Genomic DNA, 22,520 nt, shown 5'->3' with positions numbered 1-22,520 from the left:
TACTGAAAATAAATAAAATATTTGAATTTTAGAGAGCGTGGGACAAGTATATTGGATCTCTAAGGGAGTGACAGAGAGAGTAGATGGTATGAATGGGCAGAATGGATAAAGCATATGGTCTTTAACCACCTATATTTTTCTCTGTTTCTAAAAGCAAGTATGTACAGCAAGAAAATTAAGAACAAGGTTGTCCAACCTCAGTCCTTGAGGGCCACAATCCAATTGGGTTTTCAGGATTACCCCATGAATATGCATGAGATCTATTTCCATGCACTGCCTCAATTGTATGCAAATAGATCTCATGTATATTCATTGGGGAAATCCTGAAAACCCGACCTGGCAACAGCTGAGTTTGGACACCCTTGATTTGGAAAGTATATGTGCAGATGAAAAATTTCTACGTCAGTAGCACAAGGTCCAAGAAAAGTAGATGATGACACTAATGATCACCAGCCATAGGGAAGAAATTAAAGTACTTCTTTATTGAAAGCACCAGCCTTAAAGACCTGACAGGCTGTGTTTCGGTGGACACCACCACCTGCTTCAAAGGTCACAAATAAGGCTTCAAATGCAACAATAGAAGACAAAATTTGGTGCTTTTTGGTGGATACTTTATTTATATGCAGGACACTTCTGCCTACCTGGCATGAGGAAGCAGATAGAGATTGCAGTGCAGACAAGCTCTGTTTTTGCTCTGTGCACCTTTACTTTCCTTGGACCAGATGAAAGATTTAACATAAAAGCTTTAAAACTATACCTCAGAATATGAAGTATCATCTAATTTCATGTTCTTAAATCTATCTTCCACAGCAGTACTTTTAGTTGCAGAGTGTGAATTGCTAGAAAATCAAAATATCCAATTATTTCATTAAATGTGATTATGAATAAGGTAAAACAACATCAGCATCAAACTAAGGGGGGTGATCAGAAGCAAACGCCGGCGCTAGAGGCTGTTAGCGCCATACTAGCGCAGGCGTTTGCTACCGCCCCATGATCAGAGCCCTCGAGCGCGTGAAACACGCTCGAGGGCTCTGAATGCAACTAGCATCCAAATGCATGCTAAACAGGGCTAAACACATTCATCCCCAATGATCAGCGGCCAGCGTGCCAAAGATTGGGTTGCTGGCCGCAACAAACCCTACACCAGCTTCGAGCTGGCTTTAGGGTTTGCAGATCATTGGGGAGGAATGGTGAGCCCTGTCCAGCATGCATTTGCATGCTGGCAGGCCGCCATTCCCCCCATCAGCAAACCTGCCAGCGATAGGGGGCTGGAGGTCCGGCGGACCTCTGGTCCCCCTGATGATCCCCCCCCCCCCCAGGCTCAGGGAGGGCTGGAGATCCAGTGGGTCTCCAGCTCCCCTAACTCCCCTTAACGAACAGTCCCTGGTGGCCTAGTGGCCGACCAACCAACCCCCCCCCCCCCCCAGCGACAGGGGGGCTGGAGGTCCGCTGGACCACCGGTCCCCCTGACGATCCCCCCCCCCCCAGGTACAGGGAGGGCTGGAGATCCAGTGGGTCTCCAGCCCCCCCCAGTCCCCCAGCAAGGGGTCCCTAGTGGTCCAGTCCCCCCTACCCCCTACCTTATGTGTTGGAGGAGGGAGGGTCGCCTGCCTCCCTCTTCCTGCGACGCCGCAAAATGGCAGCGCCCAGCCCTGCCCAGTGTATCCTGGGGTGCGCTGGGTGGGGCTATACACCAATAAGGGTCTCACCTCAATGTAGATTCTGAAATGTTGTTAGGTGTCTGATGACATGTTTCAAATTGTGATCTTCTTGTTACTGGTGATGCCACCTGTCACATAGGAAGAATTACAAACAAACCTCAATTTGAAAATACATCTCAAGAGAAAAACCTGTTTCTGCTCAATCACACTAAAATGAAAGAAAATTGACGTTTTCTCTCTTTTTCAAGCTTGAAGGCGCCCTTTCATAAATATTCACAGAGCAACAATGTACAGAATTAAAGAGATTTTGACAAATTATACAAAGGTACAAAAAAATAGAGGGCCAAAATATCCCCATGGAGCTAACAGGCCAGAGGGTACTTTGCTGTACATAAGTACATAAGTAGTGCCATACTGGGAAAGACCAAAGGTCCATCTAGCCCAGCATCCTGTCACCGACAGTGGCCAATCCAAGTCAAGGGCACCTGGCACGCTCCCAGGCTGCATAGATATGTCTCTATTACCGCTAGACATTTGGTGAATACCCTGGGAGCTGACATGAGGACAAACGGCAACACGTGATACTGGTAATGGTGTTTCCCTTTGCGAAATCTGAGACAATTCCTGTGGCTTCCAGAGAGCATTGCTAATTGTTTTCCTGAACCATGGGTAGAAGGGTACCCAAGGAAATTATCCTGAACTTTTCTTTGACCCGTAATTTGTTCAGGGCCCTTAGATCTAGGATGGGATGAAATCCCCCCCCCCCCCATTTTCTTGGGCACAAGGAATTGCCTGGAATAGAATCCCTTCCCTTCTTCCCCAGGTGGCACGGGTTTGACTATACTGGCCTTTAGAAGGGCAAATATTTCCTCTCCAAGTACCTGCTTGTGCTGAGTGACAATGCTCTTGGTGGGCAATTTGGTAGTCTTTGACGCCAATATAAGGCATAACAGGGACAGACTTTTTGAAGAACCCACCAGTTGAAGGATACAAGGAGCCACCTGTGATGTTAAATATTCAGCCTCCCCTTACTGGTAGGCCATCCAGAACTTGAGTGTGGCTATGCTCTCTTGGGTGCTGGCTGGGGCTTCTGAGGATGTGGCTGACGAGTCCAAGAATATTGGATCTGGGGCTACATAGCGGGAAGGCAGCGGGAACCTACGCCTTTGAAAGTAGTATGTTCGTCATCTAGGCCCACACAAAAACCTCTGTGAGAAAGAGGATGCAGCTAGAGAGTGCCAAGACAGAGTTTGGATGGTGTCCATATGTATCTTTATGAGGTCTGTGATATCCTCCATCTTACTTCCAAACAAGTTGGCACCTCTGTAAAGAACGTTTGCCAACCTCTCTAGAATCACCGGTTCTAGGTCAGGGACACACAATCACGATAGTCTACACATCCCCATACCCATAGCAGAGTCTGGATGCTATATCAAAGGAGTTGTAAGAGGCTCTTGCTAGATATTTCCTACACCCCAGCTGCTTACTGTCCAACTGGCGAACCTCTGCTGCCTGCTCCTGTGGGAGAGCATCTGCAAGACTTAGCATACTGTGGACCAAAGACTGCAAGTAAAGGCTCGTCTAGAGGTGGTAGAAATGGATGCGTGCAACGAACATTAAGGCCTGAAAAGCTTTCCTCCTAAATGAGTCTAGTATCCTGGCCTCTGTAACTGGGGGCGCAGAGGCATGGGTCCTGGCATCCTAGCTCATTTGAGGGAAGATTCAACCACCAGAGAGTGGTGTGGCAGTTGAGACCTCTCTAATCCTAGAGCCTTTTGGATATGGTAATGCACATTCACCTTCTTAGGTACAACCTGCACTGAGACGGGAGACTCCCAATTCTTCATTAGTGCATCTTTAAGGATAGGTTGCAATGGTACAGTGACTCCTTCCATAGAAGGAGACTTGTAGTCCAGTCAACATCACCGCCCTGGGTTCTTCCTCCATTTCTAACTCAAATGGGATGGCAGAAAGCCATCGCCCTGAAAAAAAAAAAAGAGAGACTCTCAGGTGGAGATTTCCATCTCTCTTGAGGTGGGGAGGGATCAAAACATATCCAATAAGACTCCTCTTCTGAGAAGTAATGTGTGTGTGTGTGTGTGAGGGGGGGGGGGGGGAGGTGTCCCATTCAGACTCTTCACCGTATCTAGGTTGTACTAAATGAGCCTGTGCCTGCTTCAAATCTGTGGATCCATGTCCATGCCCTGAAGAGTGCTGAGGTACAGCCCTACTCTCTGACTCTAGGGAAGTTTCTTCCCCCAATGCTGAGAGTGATACTGTGTCAAGGTTGACACCCTTTAAAGTGTCAGCATCGAGGACCTCTGCACCAGCATAGAAGGATTTGGGGCTGATCTGCAGATGGCACAAGCACCTTCAGTGCCTGAGTGATTTGCAACTGCAGCATCTGCGCCAGCTCCTTCTTCAGCATGGTTTGGAATTGCTCATCGAATTAAGGCGTCAGGAAAGGCGGGAGAGCCGGAGAGGCAGCCTGAGAAGGTGTCGATGTTGGATTGGTAGCAGGGAACTGGCTGGTGGGAAACCTGCGCAATTTTGAACTAGGAAAAAAGGCAGTGTTCAAACTGAGGTTGGGGCCCTGGCCTAAATGGCCTAGCAATACACAAAAAAATAAAGGAAACTTTTTAAGGGGTGAAAAAAGACCATCTGTTGAAAAAGTCATTCTTGCCATTCGCTAAAAATCTTCTTCACTGGCAAGAATGACTTTTTCAACAAAAGGTCTTTTTGAAAACCATTATCCAACCTTTTATAATAAGAGATTGGACATCACTACATGTACTACAGACCATTCTGTATTTCAAGACATTGGATGTTTTCTGTTTATACAGACTCTTGATGCAGGCCTAGCAGCTGAAACACAAAGTTTGAGCCAAGTCTTTTAATCAATAAACGCTTTTACTTCAGGATTCATCTTTTCCAGTCTTTGGTAACCATGGTCAACCTCACACCTTTTTTTTACACTACTGAATTAATTGAGCCATTTGTGTTTGAAATTTTATTATTGTTACATTAAAATTAAAACATATTAAGCCCCATTTTGGGATGTGCAACTCAGGATGTTCACAATTCCCCAAAGTATTTTACAAAAGGCTTCGCTGAACACAGAGACTTTTGTAAAATAAACATTTATTTGCTGGCACATCCAGCAGCAACAGCCATATCACACAGAAACATATTCCAGTATTACTTGGGGCTTTACAAGTGCAACTGTTGAATTTGTGGCACAGATGTGTATTTACTGGTGCTTACATAAGTAAGTGCCCAATTTTATATAATTACACATTAGAGAAACCAATTAAGGAACCAAGAGGTAAGCATGACAACCCTTCAATCACTGCTAAATCTATAAGAACAGATAACACTCACATCTGCCTGGAGCAAGTGTAAATACTGACAGGGGATTTTTAAATAAATAAATAAATATATATCTATCTATCTATATAGATATATATATATATATATTTCCCCCCCCTGGAAAGCTCAAGGCTATCCCAGTACTACGAGTTGCTTAGGGCAGCAGCTTCTGAGAGGCACCAAAGAGCAGACGGTACTTCCTACTAGCAAAGAGCATGGGCAGTTTTCAAACAGCCTATTTACCCAGATTATTCAGGGAGGGGTGGTATGAGAGTGGCCTAATGGTTAGTGCAGCAGGCTTTGATCCTGGCAACTTGGGTTTGATTCCCAATTCAGCTCCTTGTGACCTTGGACAAGTCACTTAACCCTCCATTGCCCCAGGTACCAAAAAACTTAGATTGTGAGCTCTCCAGGGACAGAGAAAGTACCTGCATATAATGTGTACAGCGCTGCGTACGTCTAGTAGCGCTATAGAAATTAGTGATCACGATTGCTCGGGGGTGGGGCAAAGGGTTTAAGAGTTAATGGGGATTAGGATGGGGATGCAAATCTGAAAGATCGCCTACGGTGCCTAATACCCTTTGAATCTGTGCAATCTGCAGCAATTCTAAATATAAATAGCCACTTTCTAAAACTGGGCCTAACACATATATACCTATCTGTTTAATTGCTGCCCACACCTTCTAAAATGACTTTTATTACGAATAAAATCTCTCACTGTTTTCAACTTACAGGTGGCTGTTCCAATTCAGCCAATGCATAGTAAGCGGCTTTTTGTTCTGCCATCTTTTTGTTCTTGCCTTCTCCTTCTTTAAATTTTCTGTTTCCAACTACTGCCTGTATAACAAACCTATTTTTAAAACAAAAGATACATAATAATGGCTAGTAATTACAGACTCAACAGTTCAGTTTATTTTTTTTTCAGAAATATACTTATTAAAAGAAAAAGGAATCTCCCATCCCTCTTTTTAAAAATTACTTTAAAAAACATTCCAATATAATATTTCAGTTCAGAAGAAAACTAGATTTTCTCCTGTAGTGTCCTGGTAAACAACATGTTAAAGTCAGCTGAAAGTGGTTTAGTAAAGTTGCTTACCTATAGCAGCTGTTCTCTGAAGATAGTTCAGTCATACAAGTGGATAACATGACTATAATCACCTCAGAGACATACCCAAAAATGTTCAGAGAGGCAAGTGTGAGAGTTGTTACTCTGAAGCACTCCTATGCTCCCAGTCCCACGCACTGCTTTATTTCTATTCAGATAGCATTAATTAGGAGATCAATTTTGAAAAGACGGAAGTGGGTTTCTGGGTCTGATGAGCTGATGTCATCAAAGAACACTTTGAGGGGCATAATCGAAAGGGGCACCCAAGTTTTCCTAAGGACGTCCTTGTATGAAGTCACGGCAAAGGGGCAGGGAAACCCGTATTATCAAAACAAGATGGGCGGCCATCTTTTGTTTCGATAATATGGTCGGGGACGCCCAAATCGCAAAATTTATATCAACCTTAGAGATGGTCGTCCCTGATTTTCGGCGATAATGGAAACCAAGGACGCCAATCTCAAAAACGACCAAATCCAAGTCATTTGGCGTGGGAGGAGCCAGCACTCGTAGTGCACTGGTCCCCCTGACATGCCAAGACACCAACCAGGCACCCTAGAGGGCACTGCAGTAGACTTCAGAAATTGCTCCCAAGTGCATAGCTCCCTTACCTTTTGTGCTGAGCCCCCCAAACCCACCCCTAAAACCCACTGCTCACAACTGTACACCACTACCAGAGCCCTAAGGGATGAAGGGGTGCACGTACATGTACAGTGGGTTTCTGGTGGGTTTTGAAGGGCTCACATTTAGCACCGCAACTGTAACAGGTAGGGGGGGATGGGCCTGGGTCCGCCTGCCTGAAGTGCACTGCACCCACTAAAACTGCTCCAGGGACCTACATACTGCTGTCATGGAGCTGGATATGATATTTGAGGCTGGCATAGAGGCAGGTAAAATATTTAAAACATTTTCTTTTTGAGGGTGGGAGGGGGTTATTGACCACTGGAGGAGTAAGGGGAGATCATCCTTGATTCCCTCCGGTGGTCATCTGGTCATTTAGGGCACATTTTTGTGGCTTGATCGTAAGAAAAAAAGGACCAGGTAAAGTCGTCCAAGTGTTTGTCAGGGACGCCCTTCTTTTTTCCATTATCGGTCGAGGATGTCCATGTGTTAGGCACGCCCCAGTCCCGCCTTCGCTATGCCTCCGGCACACCCCTGTGAACTATGGTCATCCCCGCGACGGAAAGCAGTTGGGGACGCCCAAAATCGGCTTTCGATTATGCCGATTTGGGCGACCCTGTGAGGATGCCCATCTTGTGATTTGTGTTGAAAGATGGGCATCCTTCTCTTTCGAAAATAAGCCTGTTTGTGTTCTTCGAATACAGACAGGTTTACCACGTCACAGAAATGGGACACTCTAGCTAAGAACAGTCAACAAAACAAAAGTATACCAAGGTCCATTTTTTATTTTTAGCAGAAAGGCAACAACTTGAAACCATATAAAAAGACCATAAGAGAGATGGACTGGATCTCCATCCATCAAATAAACAATGATCTCTAATCATGATCTCTAATGTAATACCACTTGTATCTCTCACTCCGGAACTGGCGTTCGCCATGACAGAACAATGTAAGCCACATTGAGCCTGCAAATAGGTAGGAAAATGTGGGATACAAATGCAACCAATAAATAAATAAAGTCCAAATCTACTATTCTGTCAAGAGGCAACAATATGATGTGAATGTGTGGACTGAGTTCCATGTTGCAACCTCACAAATCTCAATGGAAGTAGACTTTAAATGTATCAATAATACTACCGTGGCCCTTAATGTGCCTTTTATAAAGTCAAACCTTCCTGGAAAGAAAACTGGGAGATGAAATCACAGCATTTCCTAATTTGTTTGGCTGAACTTTGAAGTGTTAGCGAGTCTGCTCCAGGTAGGAAAGCCACAGCTCTCTTATAGTTCAAAGAGTGAAGAGCTTTTTCACCTTTACACGCATGTGTTTTAGGGAAAAATGTTAGCAGGACCAATGAGTTAGTAAGGCAGGAGTCAGACACTGCCTTTAGCAGAAACTCAGGATGAGTGCAAAGCACAAGTAAAAATGGTGCTTTACTAGGATAGGGGCCTTTGATTCTTGCCTACCTTCAATCCCCCTCATTCTATACAGTACACCAAAAGATAGGTGTAAATTCGACATGTAACATCTACACAACAATGCCAGTTAAGTGCCAAAAAGGGGGTAAAATGGCAAGTAGGTGCGTGAATGCACTTAGGGGCCCTTTTATTAAGCTACAGTAAAAGGGGGCCTGCACTAGCATCAGTGCATGTTTTTTATGCACGCTGAGGTCCCCCTTTTACCGCAGTGGGTAAAAGGCTGTCCATTTTTGGCAAAAACAAATGGCCGTGCGGTAAGTGAACCACTTATCGCATGGCCATTTCGGTGGGAAGCTCTTACCACTACCCATTGAGGTGGAGCTAAGTGCTCCCGCACTAACCTGGCGCTGCTTGATATCTGCCAGTTAAGTTCCAGCACTACAAAAATAGGACTCTAACCTGGCGGTAATTCTGGATTGGTAGACATACCACTGCTTAGTAAAAGGGCTCCTCAGGCACTATTCTGTAACTCAGCATCTAAGGGGTCCTTTTACTAAACCACGTAAGAGCTTACGTGCGCCCAACATGCGTCAATTCTGGGTTACCACCCGGCTACTGCGTGGTCCAGGCGGTAATTTCATTTTTAACCTGCGTCCACTATTGGGCTCATTTTCGAAAGAGAAGGACGCCCATCTTGCAACATAAATCGGAAGATGGACATCCTTCTCACAGGGTCGTCCAAATCGGCATAATCAAAAGCCGATTTTGGACGTCCCCAACTGCTTTCCGTCGCAGGGATGGCCAAAGTTCAAGGGGCACATCAGAGGCGTGGCAACGGTGGGACAAGGGCGTGCCTAACACTAGGACGTCCTCGACCCTTAGTCGAAAGAAACAAGGACGTCCTTGACGAACACTTGGACGGCTTTACCTGGTTGTGTTTTTCTTACGACCAAGGCACAAAAAGGTGCCTGAACTGACTAGATGACCACAGGAGAGAATCGGGGATGACCTCCCCTTACTCCCCAGTGGTCAGTAACCCCTCCGACCCTCAAAAAAACATCTTTAAAAATATTGATTGCCAGCCTCAGATGTCATACTCAGCTGCATCACAGCAGTATGCAGGTCCCTGGAGCAGTTTTAGTGGGTGCAGTGCACTTCAGGCAGGTGGACCCAGGCCCATCCCCCCCCTACCTGCTACGTTTGTGAAGGAAACAGCACCCCCTCCAAAACCCACCAGAAACCCACTGTACCCACATCTAGGTGCCCCCCTTCACCTCTAAGGGCTATGGTAATGGTGTACAGTAGTGGGTAGTGGGTTTTGGGGGCTTCAGCACACAAGGTAAGGGAGCTATGTACCTGGGAGCAATTTATGAAGTCCACTGCAGTGCCCCCTAGGGTGCCCGGTTGGTGTCCTGGCTGTCAGGGGGACCAGTGTACTACAAATGCTGGCTCCTCCCATGACCAAGTGGCTTGCATTTGGTCGTTTCTGATATGGACGTCCTTGGTTTTGATTACTGCTGAAAATCAGAAACTACCAAGTCTAGGGACAACCATCTCTAAAGACGACCAAATTTCAGGATTTGGGCGTCCCTGACCTTATTATTGAAACAAAAGATGGACGTCCATCTTGTTTCGAAAAATACGGGTTTCCCCGCCCCTGGATGGGGACTTTTGCGAGGACGTCCTCATGAAAACTTGGACGTCCCTTTCGATTATGCCCCTCTATGTGAATCAGAAAATATTTTTATTTTCTGGTGCATGGGCAGTAATTTGCATTTGAACGCACATTGACTATTACCACCCGGTTAAAGCGCAAGACCTTACCGCTAAGTCAATGGCTGGCGGTAAGGTCTCAGACACAAAATGGACGCGCGTCAGTTTTCATTTTGCCACACGTCTATTTTCGGCCCCACAAAAAAGGCATTTTTTACAGGTGCGCTAAAAACGATTCTGCGTGCAGCCAAAACACGAGCCTACATTACCGCAGGCCATTTTTCAGTGCACCTTAGTAAAAGGGCCCCTAAGTGCATAACTGCAAGGGGGCATTCACATGGGACTGCCATGGGTTTATCACCAAATGGCACAGTTGTAAGTACAGTATGCCACATTTAGGTGCACACATTTACTACACCTGCTATAGTATTCTATAACTTTTGCTGCTCAAATTTGCCATTACAAAATAATAGTTAAGTGCTCAGGTATAAGGTGCCTTTTAGTGCCCTTTACAAAATTGAACTCAATGTGCATACTTCTGTCTTTTTTATTCTGCGATGATCCCAAAAGGTATATAATTAGGCCAGAGAAAAGAGGTAACAATAATAATTGTTTTTTTTAAATAATCAAAGTTACACATATTGTTTGAGATTGAAAAATTACCACAGAGAAAATAAGTATAAATCTCAGTCGGTAACTTTTATTCTTTCCAACTGAAAAGAAGTTGGAAGGGCTTGAGAATGTCTGTCTTAAATTTTAAGGAAATAGGATGAAACTTGGCAATTTAAGATAATAGCCCTGATCCATTAAGTCCTTAATTTGGGTGTACTATTGGCCATGTTTATCATGCATACCCTTTGTGCTGTCTTCATAACATACACGATCATCGACTCTTTCTACCTCCCCTGGCAAGGTTAAAATCTACAATGTTGCCTTCTTCCTAGCTCCATCCTTGTGGAATGTGTTGGCGTTTTATCTGTGAGCCGAGGTCTGTCAAAACAAGTTCTGTATAGACTTCCCTGGCTTTGTTGACTCATGACAGGCTGTATGAGTACATCTGTCTGTCTCCCCCTTCTTCCTTTACTAGCTCTTACTTTCTATCTCCACTAAAGGGGATCTAGACTTTGTCTATGCTTTAATGTCATGTACTTTTTCTGTTTAATTTATTTTTCTAAACTGCTTTGTTATTTCATACTGAAAGGTAGTATAGCAAATATAATAAACAAGCATGTGAGGAAAAAGCAGTAAAAAGACATACGGAGTTCAAAAACAGGCCAAACTAGACAGGGATTTCCAGAAAAATAAGACACCCCCACCCCTACAAAAAATAACCCAATGCTTTCCTATGGAAGTCGGAGTTCTGGCTTCTGTAGCACAGAAACGTATATACAGTGAAATATAGCAGTATGGAAGAAGTATTTTTAAACTATCTCTCTCTATTCTCTGGTTTACCAACCCCCAAACTGCCCCAGCCCAAAAAATGACCACCCCATGTAAAAAGTGCCCCACCCCAAAACTATCCCCCACAACTGCCCTAACACCCTGAAAACTGCCCCCCCAAAAATCTACCCCCTAAAACTAGCCCCCTAACTTCCTTATCCACAAAGCTACCCTTGCAATCTAAACCCCCTATAGCTGCAGCACCACCCTACCCCATACAATGATTGCAACACTATTTCTTCTGCTTTACCTCAGTCAACTTAGACTGCTTTTCCATGCTAGCAAATTTGTGTTGCTCCATTATTTATACAGTATCATTGGTTGTCTGTGTATTATTGCACTGTATATAAGATTCTCACTTTGGTTCATAAGACTGTACGCTCAGGCACCCTCTCTTATCTCTCTTCATTTATTACTCTTTATGCTCCAACTGGAGTTCTTCATTTTCTCAGTGACAGCTGACTCCATATTCCACTCATTCATCAGGATAGATTTGATTCTACTAGACATAGGGCCTTCTACTGTACTGTCCCCTTACACTGGAATGCCCTCCCATCCAATCTTCACCTTGAGCTTTCATACCACAAATTTAAGCCAGCTTTAAAAATACATCTTTTTCACGAGGCCTTTGGCAGGGGGACCAGGAGCAGCTCATCCTTCTACCCTGGATGTACCCAATTGGTATGAATGAATATGAAAGACTGATAACCATCATAAGCACTGGGCGTAAAGCGAGTAATAAATGTGCTACTTATGCTCTAAAGTTATAATCCCATGCCAAATGTTCCTTCCTGGCACATTCATAAGCAATGATGGCTCCCTGCATTACCGCCTTCCTTGATGGCCAGAAAAGCTCTGGACAACTGGCATGTTGCTGAATATTCCACTCAAATCCTCCCATTGCTCTTGTAGGTTAGTTCGAAACTCCTGGGAAGAGAATAAATAGTTGGAAAACCTCCAACCCGAGTTTTGAGCGAAATAAGAGCTCCCTTCTAGATATGATTGAGGTCTACAAAATCCTGAGTGGTGTAGAATGAGTAGAAGTAAATCGAGTTTTTACTTGTTTCAAAAGTACAAAGACTAGGGGACACTTGACGAAGTTACACGGAAATAATTTTAAAGCAAACAGGAGGAAATATTTTTTCACTCAACGAATAGTTAAGCTCTGGAACTCTTTGTCAGAGGATGTGGTAACAGTGGTTAGTTTATCTGTGTTTAAAAAAGGTTTGGTCAAATTCCTGGAGGAAAAGTCCATAGTCTGCTATGAGATAGACATGGGAAGCAACTGCTTGCCCTGGGATTTGTAGTATGGAGTGTTGCTACGATTTGGGTTTCTGCCAGGTACTTATGACCTGGCTTGGCCACTATTTTGAAAACAGGATACTAGGCTAGATGGACCATTGGTCTGACCCAGTATGGCTACTCTTATGTTCTTATGTAGTATCTGAAAGAAAAGATGGAGGTGGGGATCTAAGGCTTTTTCCTCCCAGTTATATCATACTCCACTGTGAGTTGTTTGTTGCTCAAATACATATTGCTGGATTTTTGAGTTTATATTTCAGTAGATACATGTGAACATTTTCTTTTTAAAAGAAATGCTTTAATTGAAACATTCCAAGTTAAGAGTCAAGAATAAGACTTACAAAGAATCCTCTAAAAATGCACAGAGATTTCAGTTTGGAGTCCATAAAAGCATACTCGTGCACTTTGAAGCTGACAAATAATGAACTTAGTAGCAGGTCTTAGCCTGAAAAAAAGCTATATAGAACATAGGAACATTTGCTCTTATTGTAGACAATATGAACAAAATTTTTACTTACTCTGGATTATGGGGAAGTCCATGTCGATCACACTCTGCAAATTTTAGTAGCTGTTTAGTTTTTTGGCAGAATTCATTCAATTTTCCAATGTAGTTTCTCTTTTCATCAAATAATGAATTTGACTGTTTTGATTCATCATTTTCCACCTTAGTACACACATGGGGGAAAAAGTTAGCATCTATTACACAGAGTGAGCAATATTGAGAAACATCTAGTTGCAAGGCACAGAGTATTTTTTTTGTCTGTGTGTAGTTGTGATTAATTTTCACAGGAAAATTTACCCTTAAAAAATCAGACACTGCAAAATATGTGCATCTAAAAAGATTGCATGCTTTATATCTTCTATTTGTACAGGCATCCAGCCATGGGTAACAATGCTTATAATTTCCTCTATCAATACTCTGTAATCTATATTATTATGTAAGCCACATTGAACCTGCTTTGAGTGGAAAAATGCGGGGTACAAATGTAATAATAAATAAATATACATCTGAGGGCACGTTTCAAAGGGATTAACATAAGTAAAAGGGATTAACATGAGTAAAATCTGAAAATCAGTCAAGGGCCTTGGCAGGTATATAGGGGCCCTTTTTAACTAAGCTGCGGTAAGGCTAACGCGGGGACAGCGTGCGCCAAATCGACACTTACCGCTGGGTTAGTAGGGCGCCCGGTGGTAATTTCGAAGTTGGCATGCACTGTTTCCCGTAGTAGAAAATATTTTTCTATTTTCTGCCATGGGGGGCATTCCCGGTGGTAATCAGCAGCACGGCCACATTGGAATGCACTGCTTTATTACTGCACAAGTAGCGATGAGCCCTTTCCGCCAGGTCAATGGATTGCGGTAAAGGTTCAGGCAGTAAATAGCTGCATGCTACTTTTAATATTAGTGCATGGCCATCTACCGCCCCATTAAAAAAAGGCCTTTTCCCCAGCTGTGGTAAAAAATGGCCCAGCACGTGCCGATGTCACATGTCCAAACTAGCATAGGCCATTTTTTATTGCAGCTTAGTAAAAGGGCCCCATAGTTATCTGTTTATTTCAGATGTTTTAATATGTGAGAGTAGATGATGTGAAGGTCCATTTTGCATTAGTGCAGCACAAAAACCCAGCAATTTTAACTCTTTAGAAAAATATTTTAAATCCTTCACCACATATTTCAAGCAATTCTTCTCTCTCCCTCTCTGAGCATAAATACAACTGCCACTCACTCAATGTCGTCATCGGTCCTAGGGCACTATTTACTAAGGCACGCTGTTTTTAGCATGCGATACAAATTAGCGCACTCTAATGCTAGAGACATCCATATATTTCTATGAGTGTCTCTAGTGCTAGCGTGCCCTAATTTTTAGTGGTGCCTAGTAAACAGGGCCCTTAGTTTTCAACCACTATTTTAAATGCCCAATCTTCACAATTCGTGCAGTACTTAAAATTGATTTTTTATCAGTAACATTCTTCATAAATATATTCAAAAGAGAAGTACTTAACGTCAGAAATGGATCCACTATCAATATGGCCTATGTTTCGTATCCTTCATCAGGAAAGTGGTCCGAGAACAATCATAATGTGCATTCCTCTGAGACACTGCTGACAGATTCACTATGGCTCCAGTATGATGTAAAAAAAAGGTCACAACCTCAAATCAGAGACCACCATTCTATCTCAACATTTAGTCCATTAGGTTGTACCAAATTCAAAAAATATATCCAGCATTGTTCTTTGTAATTCAGCCAAATCTCAATATTCCCTCCCAGCCCAATTGTATATGATCTATAATACACTAATGAATATCTGTCCATCAATACTGCAAATCAATCCAGTGTTGAACTAGCAGGGCTGATAGCACTCGATTAATAAAGTGTGATTTATGTTCCGTGAGGCGCACTTTAATAGATCTTGATGTGTGGCCCACATACACCAGTTGACAAGGGCATTGTATAGCATATATTGTTGGTATTACATGAAGTGTCTGAACATAAAGTAATCTGGTGCTCAGAGCCAAGTACAATCCAATCAATCCCTTCAATAGTGAGAGCACACCATTGACAGGTGCCACATTTGCAATGGCCTGTCATAGAGCCTATCCACTTCCTGATAATCCAGCCACTTGTAAATAAGCCATTCACCAACAGTCTTATTCCGATGAAACACACATATTGGTGATTCCGAGGTGCACGGTAATACTTGTAACACTCTCAAATGATTGTATAATATAGAAACCATCTTTGAATTCAGGGATGAAAAAGGTAGAATCGCCACCAGTCTTCTGAAACATCGTACAACAGATGTATTCAAATTTATCTCATGCATTTCACTGTGTATACTCTGATAACCCCACTGGCTGGGTGAGTTTCAAGGACCAATTTAAGAACCCCTGTTCTAAAATGACCTCCTAACCTATAACCTGCCTTGGATAGGGAATTTCCCCAACAAAAGTGGAACATAAATTGCCAAACTAAATTAAGAGAGATAGTGCTGGGGGAAGTGCTGGAGTCAGACTACAATAGCACGCACAGGGACTTCATTTTCAAACTCCTATGCCTACTTTTCATCGATTTAACCTATATACTTTCTACCTACAAAATATGCTGGTTAATTAATCCTGCAGCACGGGCCTAATGGTGGATTTTCAAAGGAAACTTCTGCAGGGATTTGACTTTTTGAAATCTGACTAACAGGTAGGTATGTGTGTACTGGCCTGAAAGCTGTTACTCCCCTAACCTAAACACAGCTAACGGAATGCTTCATTCAAACCTAACTAAACGTACATAAGCTATAGAAGCTTGAGCACACTTTTACATTGATTAAGGGCAATTTTCAGCCAGGTCATTCTATCATGATAAACAGCTATTTGCCAGAGTAAATGGCTTTAAAATCTGTCTACCAAATGATTACTATAGGTATATAATTCCAGTCTTAAGAACCATAAATATGTGTTTTCAGGCTATCAACATGCATGTCTAGAAAGTGGGTTATTTTGCAGAATTTGGTTAATTTGTAAATCACACCTGCACTTTAGTACAGTAATTGCAGGTGGGAGTGGAGAAAAGAAAATGAGGGTGGTGATGCTGGCTTCTCTGTTTGAGCCTGTGTCTACAATGACATACCAAAAACATCTGCCTGGGTTCCTTGTTCATCAGGTTTAGGAAGGGGACTTCTTTAGCAATATTCCAGATAAAATATGCCTATGCAAGGTCCTCTGGTGGTGAGGTACTTTATAATGGCAGCCTCATCGATTCCTCCCTGTCGGATAAATCTGGTAAATCTCTCCATGAATGTTCAAAGAGATTACAAGCCTGATAAAGAACAGCCTTGATTCATAAGGAAGGAATAATCACTTGGTAGGTCTACTATGACACAGTTTTCTTCTGACTGGAGTGAAGTAGCCTAATGGTTAGAGAAGTGAGCTGAGAACATTTATGTGCTTGGGTTTCTTCAGTGAAGCAGATTAATCCAGTTGTGAAGACTGAAGGCCATTTATTTGTAGCGCCCGAGCCACCTTGCCAGGCCCCTGGGGGGCCTGGCAAGAGGGGAATGTAGAAATATGCTAGCCCTTGCTCTCAGTAAAATACAGGCCAATGGCTCATAATAAGAGCTAGGCTTCTTAAAATCAAAATCATCTCTGATACAAAAGAGAGCTAGCTTGTAAAAATCAGAGATCACCTTTGACACAGTTACATTTCACTGTAGCAAGTGCTGAGCTGGCAAGAGAGGGGGCATTTGCTCTGAGACTGGCACCTTCAAGACGTCATGAGCAAGAGTTGCTATGGTTGTGTAGAGATAGTACTGGGTCAGCTGCACCCCGGGTGAGAACATCCAAAGGAGGGGGCTAGGAGAGAGTTTGGGGAACATGCAAAGTCATCTAATAAGATGCGCTCTGAGTATATATTGTTTATACTTAGAGCTTGATAGTATGTGAAGTCATTTTGATCAACTGATAAGGTCCAAGAACCCTGGTGACAAAGCTAGGGTCCACTGAAATGAATAGGGTGAAAATAGTATAAAAATGGGAGTCAGAAGGGTATTAGATCAGAAGACTCCAGAAGGTCAGAGAGAAAGAGGACGTGTCGTGGACTGCTGTTCAACCATACGAATACCTGATTTGCCTGTATTGCTATTGGTAAGATTGTAATAAACTATCTTCTTATATCCCAGTGAGTCCTTCTGATTATGGAGTTCATTAATTCCTGGACTGTGTAAGAGCAGTCTAGGGGTGTATGAGATCAGAATAGGTGGTGGGAACACGCAAATTAATATACAGTATAGACGGGGCTTCCTTGAACTCTGTTGAATGAACGACCCCCCCTACAGCCTGCTTCCCATGCCTCTTCTGAAGTGAATGGGAGTTTTCAGAAAGGGAGCTCAACTTCGGCAAAGTCAGCTTTGGAGCCTGGAGGAGATTTACCGTTGTGGGCTTCTAAACTTTTTCCAGCTAATATTGTGAGTACTCTAGCTCAGGCCAAAAGTAGTCCCCACTCCTGCTATTAAAATCCAGAATTATGAAAAGCTGGCCATTGTGTCTTTGGGAACACTATGGGATATTACATATGATATGAACACTTCTTTATGGAATAAGCAGTATAAAATGTTTTGTACTTTTTTGGGATCTTGCCAGGATTTTGTGACCTGGATTGGCCACTGTTGGAAACAGGATGCTGGGCTTGATGGACCTTTGGTCTTTCCCAGTATAGCAATACTTATGTACTTATTTAATTGTGGAGAATTGTAAGGACATTAAAATAATTTCTGAAGAAGTGCTGGTTCAAGCACAAGCCACTGTTCTGCAGTCTTCCAAATTGAATATTCTGGAACTTAAGTTCAGACTTTAAAGGGTTTGAGTTCAGTCTCAGTGAAAGATAAGAATTTTCTTCATTACTGTTTGGAATACCTGGAGAACCAGGTTAGAAGATATAATCTGAGAATGCTCAATTTCCCTAAGTCACCTTTAATTGCTCCTTTGGACATGGTAAAAAAAGTACTTGGCAGAGATTCTAGGAACGGCTAGTGATTCACTACCTCCTACAACAAGGGTGCAATACAAGTTAGCCACAGGAAGACTGTTAGGAGAACCCACTATTGTTTCTAGAGGGAATAATTTGAATCTGACTGCCCTTCTAGAATCCTCATTAGTTGTTACCCAGAAGACGACAATGGTGGTAACTTTTGCATTGGAGCCAAACCGGAATGATGTACTAAAATTATCCTTTAGACATTAGGACTCACTGTCTTGGGGTCAAAAGTGAGTATTTTTCCTGATTTGTCAAGAGAGACACAAATGTGGCGCAAGGCTTTCCTGGCCCTTCAGGTCAGGGTACAAGCCTTAGGCGCAAATTTTGTTTTGTGATTTTCTTGTTTATGTTTTATAGTTCTTGAGGGTAAATCATATCAATTTTTTGATCCTAAGCAATTGGAAGATTTTCTGGTAGCTAAAGAAGTTAATGTTATTGTATAACCTTTACACTGCTATTCGTTAGAGGAAAAGGATGAGGTTAGATAGGGTTGCTGTCTTACTGGATTTTTTTTTCTTTAATTCAATTTCCTTTTGGTTTATTTCTATTATTCTTGGATCTGTATTTCTTTTTGGTGTTCTATAGTAAGGATTTATTACTGTATTTGATATTTTCGATTATAACTTTTCCAAATTTCTGTTTATCTCATCATTTGATGGATATATTGTTTAAAAACTTAATAAATATAAAATGGGGGAAAAAAAAGGTAACGATGAAAAAAGGTACGGATGGCCCAAGATCCCTTCCCACTGCAAGGCTGCCACCGCCACCACCACTACAACCACCTTGGAAAAGGTGTGAGGAGCCATGGCCAGGCCATAAGGCAGAGCACAAAACTGATAATGCCTGCCCACAATAGCGAAACGAAAGAACCCCTGATGAACCTGATGGATGGGAATATGGAGATGCGCCTCAGTGAGATGTAGGGAGGTGAGAAACTCCCTGGCCTGGACCACTGTAATGACTAACCTGAGAGTCTCTATATGGAGGGATGGGACCCGTAAGGTGTGATTTATGCCCTTGAGATCCAGAATGGGTCGGAAGCAGCCCTCCTTGCTGGGGACCACAAGGTCGATGGAGTAGTGGCTGGACCTGACTTCGCCAGCCGAGACCAGTACCACAGCCCAAAGAGAAAGAAGGTGACAGAGGGTTTGTTGAACCATGTGTACCTTCCAGCGTGCCCGACAAGGAGACAACAGAAACGTGTCCGTCAAGGGATGAGCCAACTCCAAAGCATAACCATCCTGAATGACCTCGAGAACCCACTGGTCCAAGATAATGTAGGTCCACTTCTGGTAAAACTCCCTTAACCGGAACCAGAGGCTGGACTCCCACACGCTCATTGGGCAGATCAGCCAATGGCGACAGAGGGACCAGAGTCCCAACTGCCCCTGTGGCCCCCAACAAAAGGACTCTTTTCTGAATGAAATGATTGTGCTGTTGACTAGCAGTGCCCTTACCTGGATGATACCTCCAGGCCTCATGAAACCGACCCCCAACTGACAAGACCTGGGCCCCCAAACAAGGCTTATCCTTCGGATGATGGGGAATCCTATTGTCCCCCAAACTCCTGATCAGTTTATCTAGCACTTCTCCAAAAAACAGCGAACCCTTAAAGGGAAACTTGCTAAGCTTCGACTTGGAGGCCTCATCTGCAGACCAACCATGTAACCAGAGAGACCTTCCAAGCTGCGCACTCAGGGCCATAGACTTTGTGGCAATGTTAGAGCAAATCATAGTGTAAGACAAAAAGGACATTTCCCCCATCTCAATCTTGGTCACTTCTTGGTCCATGAGAGACCAGTCCACCATATCGCGATCAAAAATAAGCTCAGCCCAACAGAAGCAGGCCTGGGCCACCACAAATGGCCACCTGCACTCTCAGAGCCGCCATATCTGGTTGAGTATGTTAAATTTGTCCCACCCATTCTTGAGACCCATTGTTCTGTTTTTTTGTTGGGCTTTGCCCACTGCACTTGTGATTCCCTCTCTTCTGCTGCCTGGCATCTTTATATGTAGTTTACAAAAGGCTCCATATTTAACAGAGCCTTTTATAATATACTTGGAGAACTCTGAATGTCACAGTTTCTACCTACACATCCGATGCAAAATGGAATTTGACTAATCCTAGACAATATTTGGAGGGAACTGGTTCTTAGAAACTTTTAGCCAAAAAAAAAAATACTGCAGTCAAAATAGAGATTTATAAACTTTGGGCACCTTTTACTAAGGTGCACTAATGGATTTAGCAAATGCAAATCGTTAGCATGTGCAAAACGTTAGCATGTGCTACATATTAAGACACCCATAAGAATAAAATGGGCTTTTTAGCATTTAGCATGCTCTAATCATTAGTATGCGCTAAATCCATTAGAGCACCTTAGTAAAAGGAACTCTTTGTGAGCTTCCAGTAATACAATTCCCCCAAATCTATCAGCAGCAGAAAGGCACTGGAAAAACTAAAATCAACCAGTAGTTAGTTAAAACAATGAAAGGAGTGCTATAAATTTTTACTACTACAAAAGAAAACATTTTTTTTTTTTTTAGAAAATATTACCATTTGTGATCCTTCAAATGTTGAGTGTGAATTATTAGATTCCAGCTCTTCCAAGCTTCCATTTGGAAATAAGTTTTGAGCACCACTGAAACTAAAAAAACATTAAGAAAAAGTATGAATAAAGTATTAAAGAAGTTGCATTAAGACATAATATTTAGGATCAGACACTTCCAAGATGTAAAACAGATACAAACAAAATTTACTCCATAAAAAAAAAGAAGTCTGAGCCAACACAAAAACTAATGCTGATTTATACTGCTTCTTTTTAATATCTACTTGTTAATTATTATATATGTGTTTTGTAACCTACCCAGGACTGTGGATAGAGCAGGATACAAATTTGTAAAATAAATAAACTCCATCATACTTACAGAGAGGGCTGGAAAAGTATTTGAAGGCCAGAAGGAATTTTTAGCAGTCAGAAAGATAAATGGAAACCTCAGTCTATCATGCTGCTCCTCTTTTTATCTCTCCCCATCACATCTCTCTTTTCTCTCTTTGATTTGTCTCAATCACACATGTCCTTATATCCCCTGACTCCAAACATGTGCCTCCTCTCTCGCACATCTCTTTACTACATGCTGCTTCTTTTGTTGGTTCTCTGTCATCTTCTTAATTTAATATAGGTATTGTAAGAAAACATTCAGTAGGCTGATGACAGAATGGAGAACTGCTGAGCTCTTACTTCATGCCCTTGGCCATTCCTCCCCTCCTTTGTGCATTTTGAAATTTGCCAGTCTGATGATCCCATGCCTGCTAGTGGGGCCAAAGATTCTGAATTAGTACTAGCTCTTCTCTATGAAGGCCTGTACGAGTCCGCTGGATGCAGGTACTTTTTCCTCTGTCTCTTCCAACAGCTGGTAACAGAACCCATGCAAATGGATGCAATAGTAAGCCTGGTGCTTAAGAATGGAGAGTATGCGTCTGATACCATTGGGCAATCACTCAAGAATCCAGTACAACAAGATTGTGTGATTTAGTATTTGGATACAGGTGATTTCTTGAAAATCAAGGGCCCTAGATTTCAAAAAAACTAACTCTGTTAAGACAGGGTAGTCCCTCGAGGAAAAAAGAGAACAGCCTTTAGGGGAAGAGAGCAGTGGACAAATCTGAAAGGCAATATTTTAATGGGAATGAACAAATTTGATAGGAGAGAAGGAAAAAGGGGTTTATGAAAGTAGTTAAAAAGGTAAAGGAAAAATGATAGTTACAATAAACAAGAGATTTCAGAAAGAGGTAAAACAGGCAATATCAGAATAAAATAAGGGTCCCTTTTACTAAGCTGCGTAAGCGCCTATATGCACCCAATGTGTGTCAATTCTGAGTTGCCACCCGGCTACCGCCAACATTGCTCTCTTTCTACTCCCCTGCCCCCCTCCCCCAATCCCAACATTTTTCTCTCTCTGTTTCCCTACCCCTCCAGGTTGAGCTTGCTCTCACTCTGTTCTCCTGCTTCCCATGGGTCCAGCATTGCTCTGTCTCTTCCTTCCCTTCCTCCGGTACCTTCCAAGTTGCTAGAGAGCAGTGGCAGTGCAACAATGTCTACACACTGCCTGATCCAGAGGCTCATCTGCCCTGTCCTGCCCCTCTCTGACACAACGTCCTGTTTCCTCAGGGGCAGAATGGGTCAGAGGGAGTCTAGGCAGCATATAGACTTCACGCTGCCACTGCTCTCTAAGCAACTTGGAAGGTATGGTGGAGCCAGTGAGGGAGGGAAGTGCAGGAAAGGGGCGATTCACTTTATTAGCCATGATTATTTTTTTAAAATTGTGATCAATAAATAATGCGTTAATTGCGGCGCAAACCACAATTAAT

At 42.9% G+C, this 22,520-nt stretch overlaps 1 protein-coding gene across 1 annotated transcript in view; it reads right to left on the bottom strand.

Annotated features, from left to right (window-relative positions):
- EIF2AK2 (eukaryotic translation initiation factor 2 alpha kinase 2) overlaps positions 1-22,520 on the bottom strand; it is a 219,104-nt gene that overhangs the window by 86,605 nt on the left and 109,979 nt on the right. The window contains exons 9-13 of the mRNA XM_030196395.1: positions 20,706-20,796; positions 13,143-13,288; positions 5,763-5,880; positions 1,710-1,789; positions 758-839 (exon numbers count right to left, since the gene is read on the bottom strand). Coding sequence (XP_030052255.1) covers positions 758-839; positions 1,710-1,789; positions 5,763-5,880; positions 13,143-13,288; positions 20,706-20,796 — 517 coding nt within the window. The remainder of the gene's footprint in view (positions 1-757; positions 840-1,709; positions 1,790-5,762; positions 5,881-13,142; positions 13,289-20,705; positions 20,797-22,520) is intronic.

This window comes from Microcaecilia unicolor, chromosome 3 (assembly GCF_901765095.1).
Source record: "Microcaecilia unicolor chromosome 3, aMicUni1.1, whole genome shotgun sequence".
Lineage (NCBI taxonomy): Eukaryota > Metazoa > Chordata > Amphibia > Gymnophiona > Siphonopidae > Microcaecilia > Microcaecilia unicolor.
The sequence above is the reverse complement of the archived record's forward strand: the minus strand, read 5'-3'. Positions and strand labels throughout refer to the sequence as shown.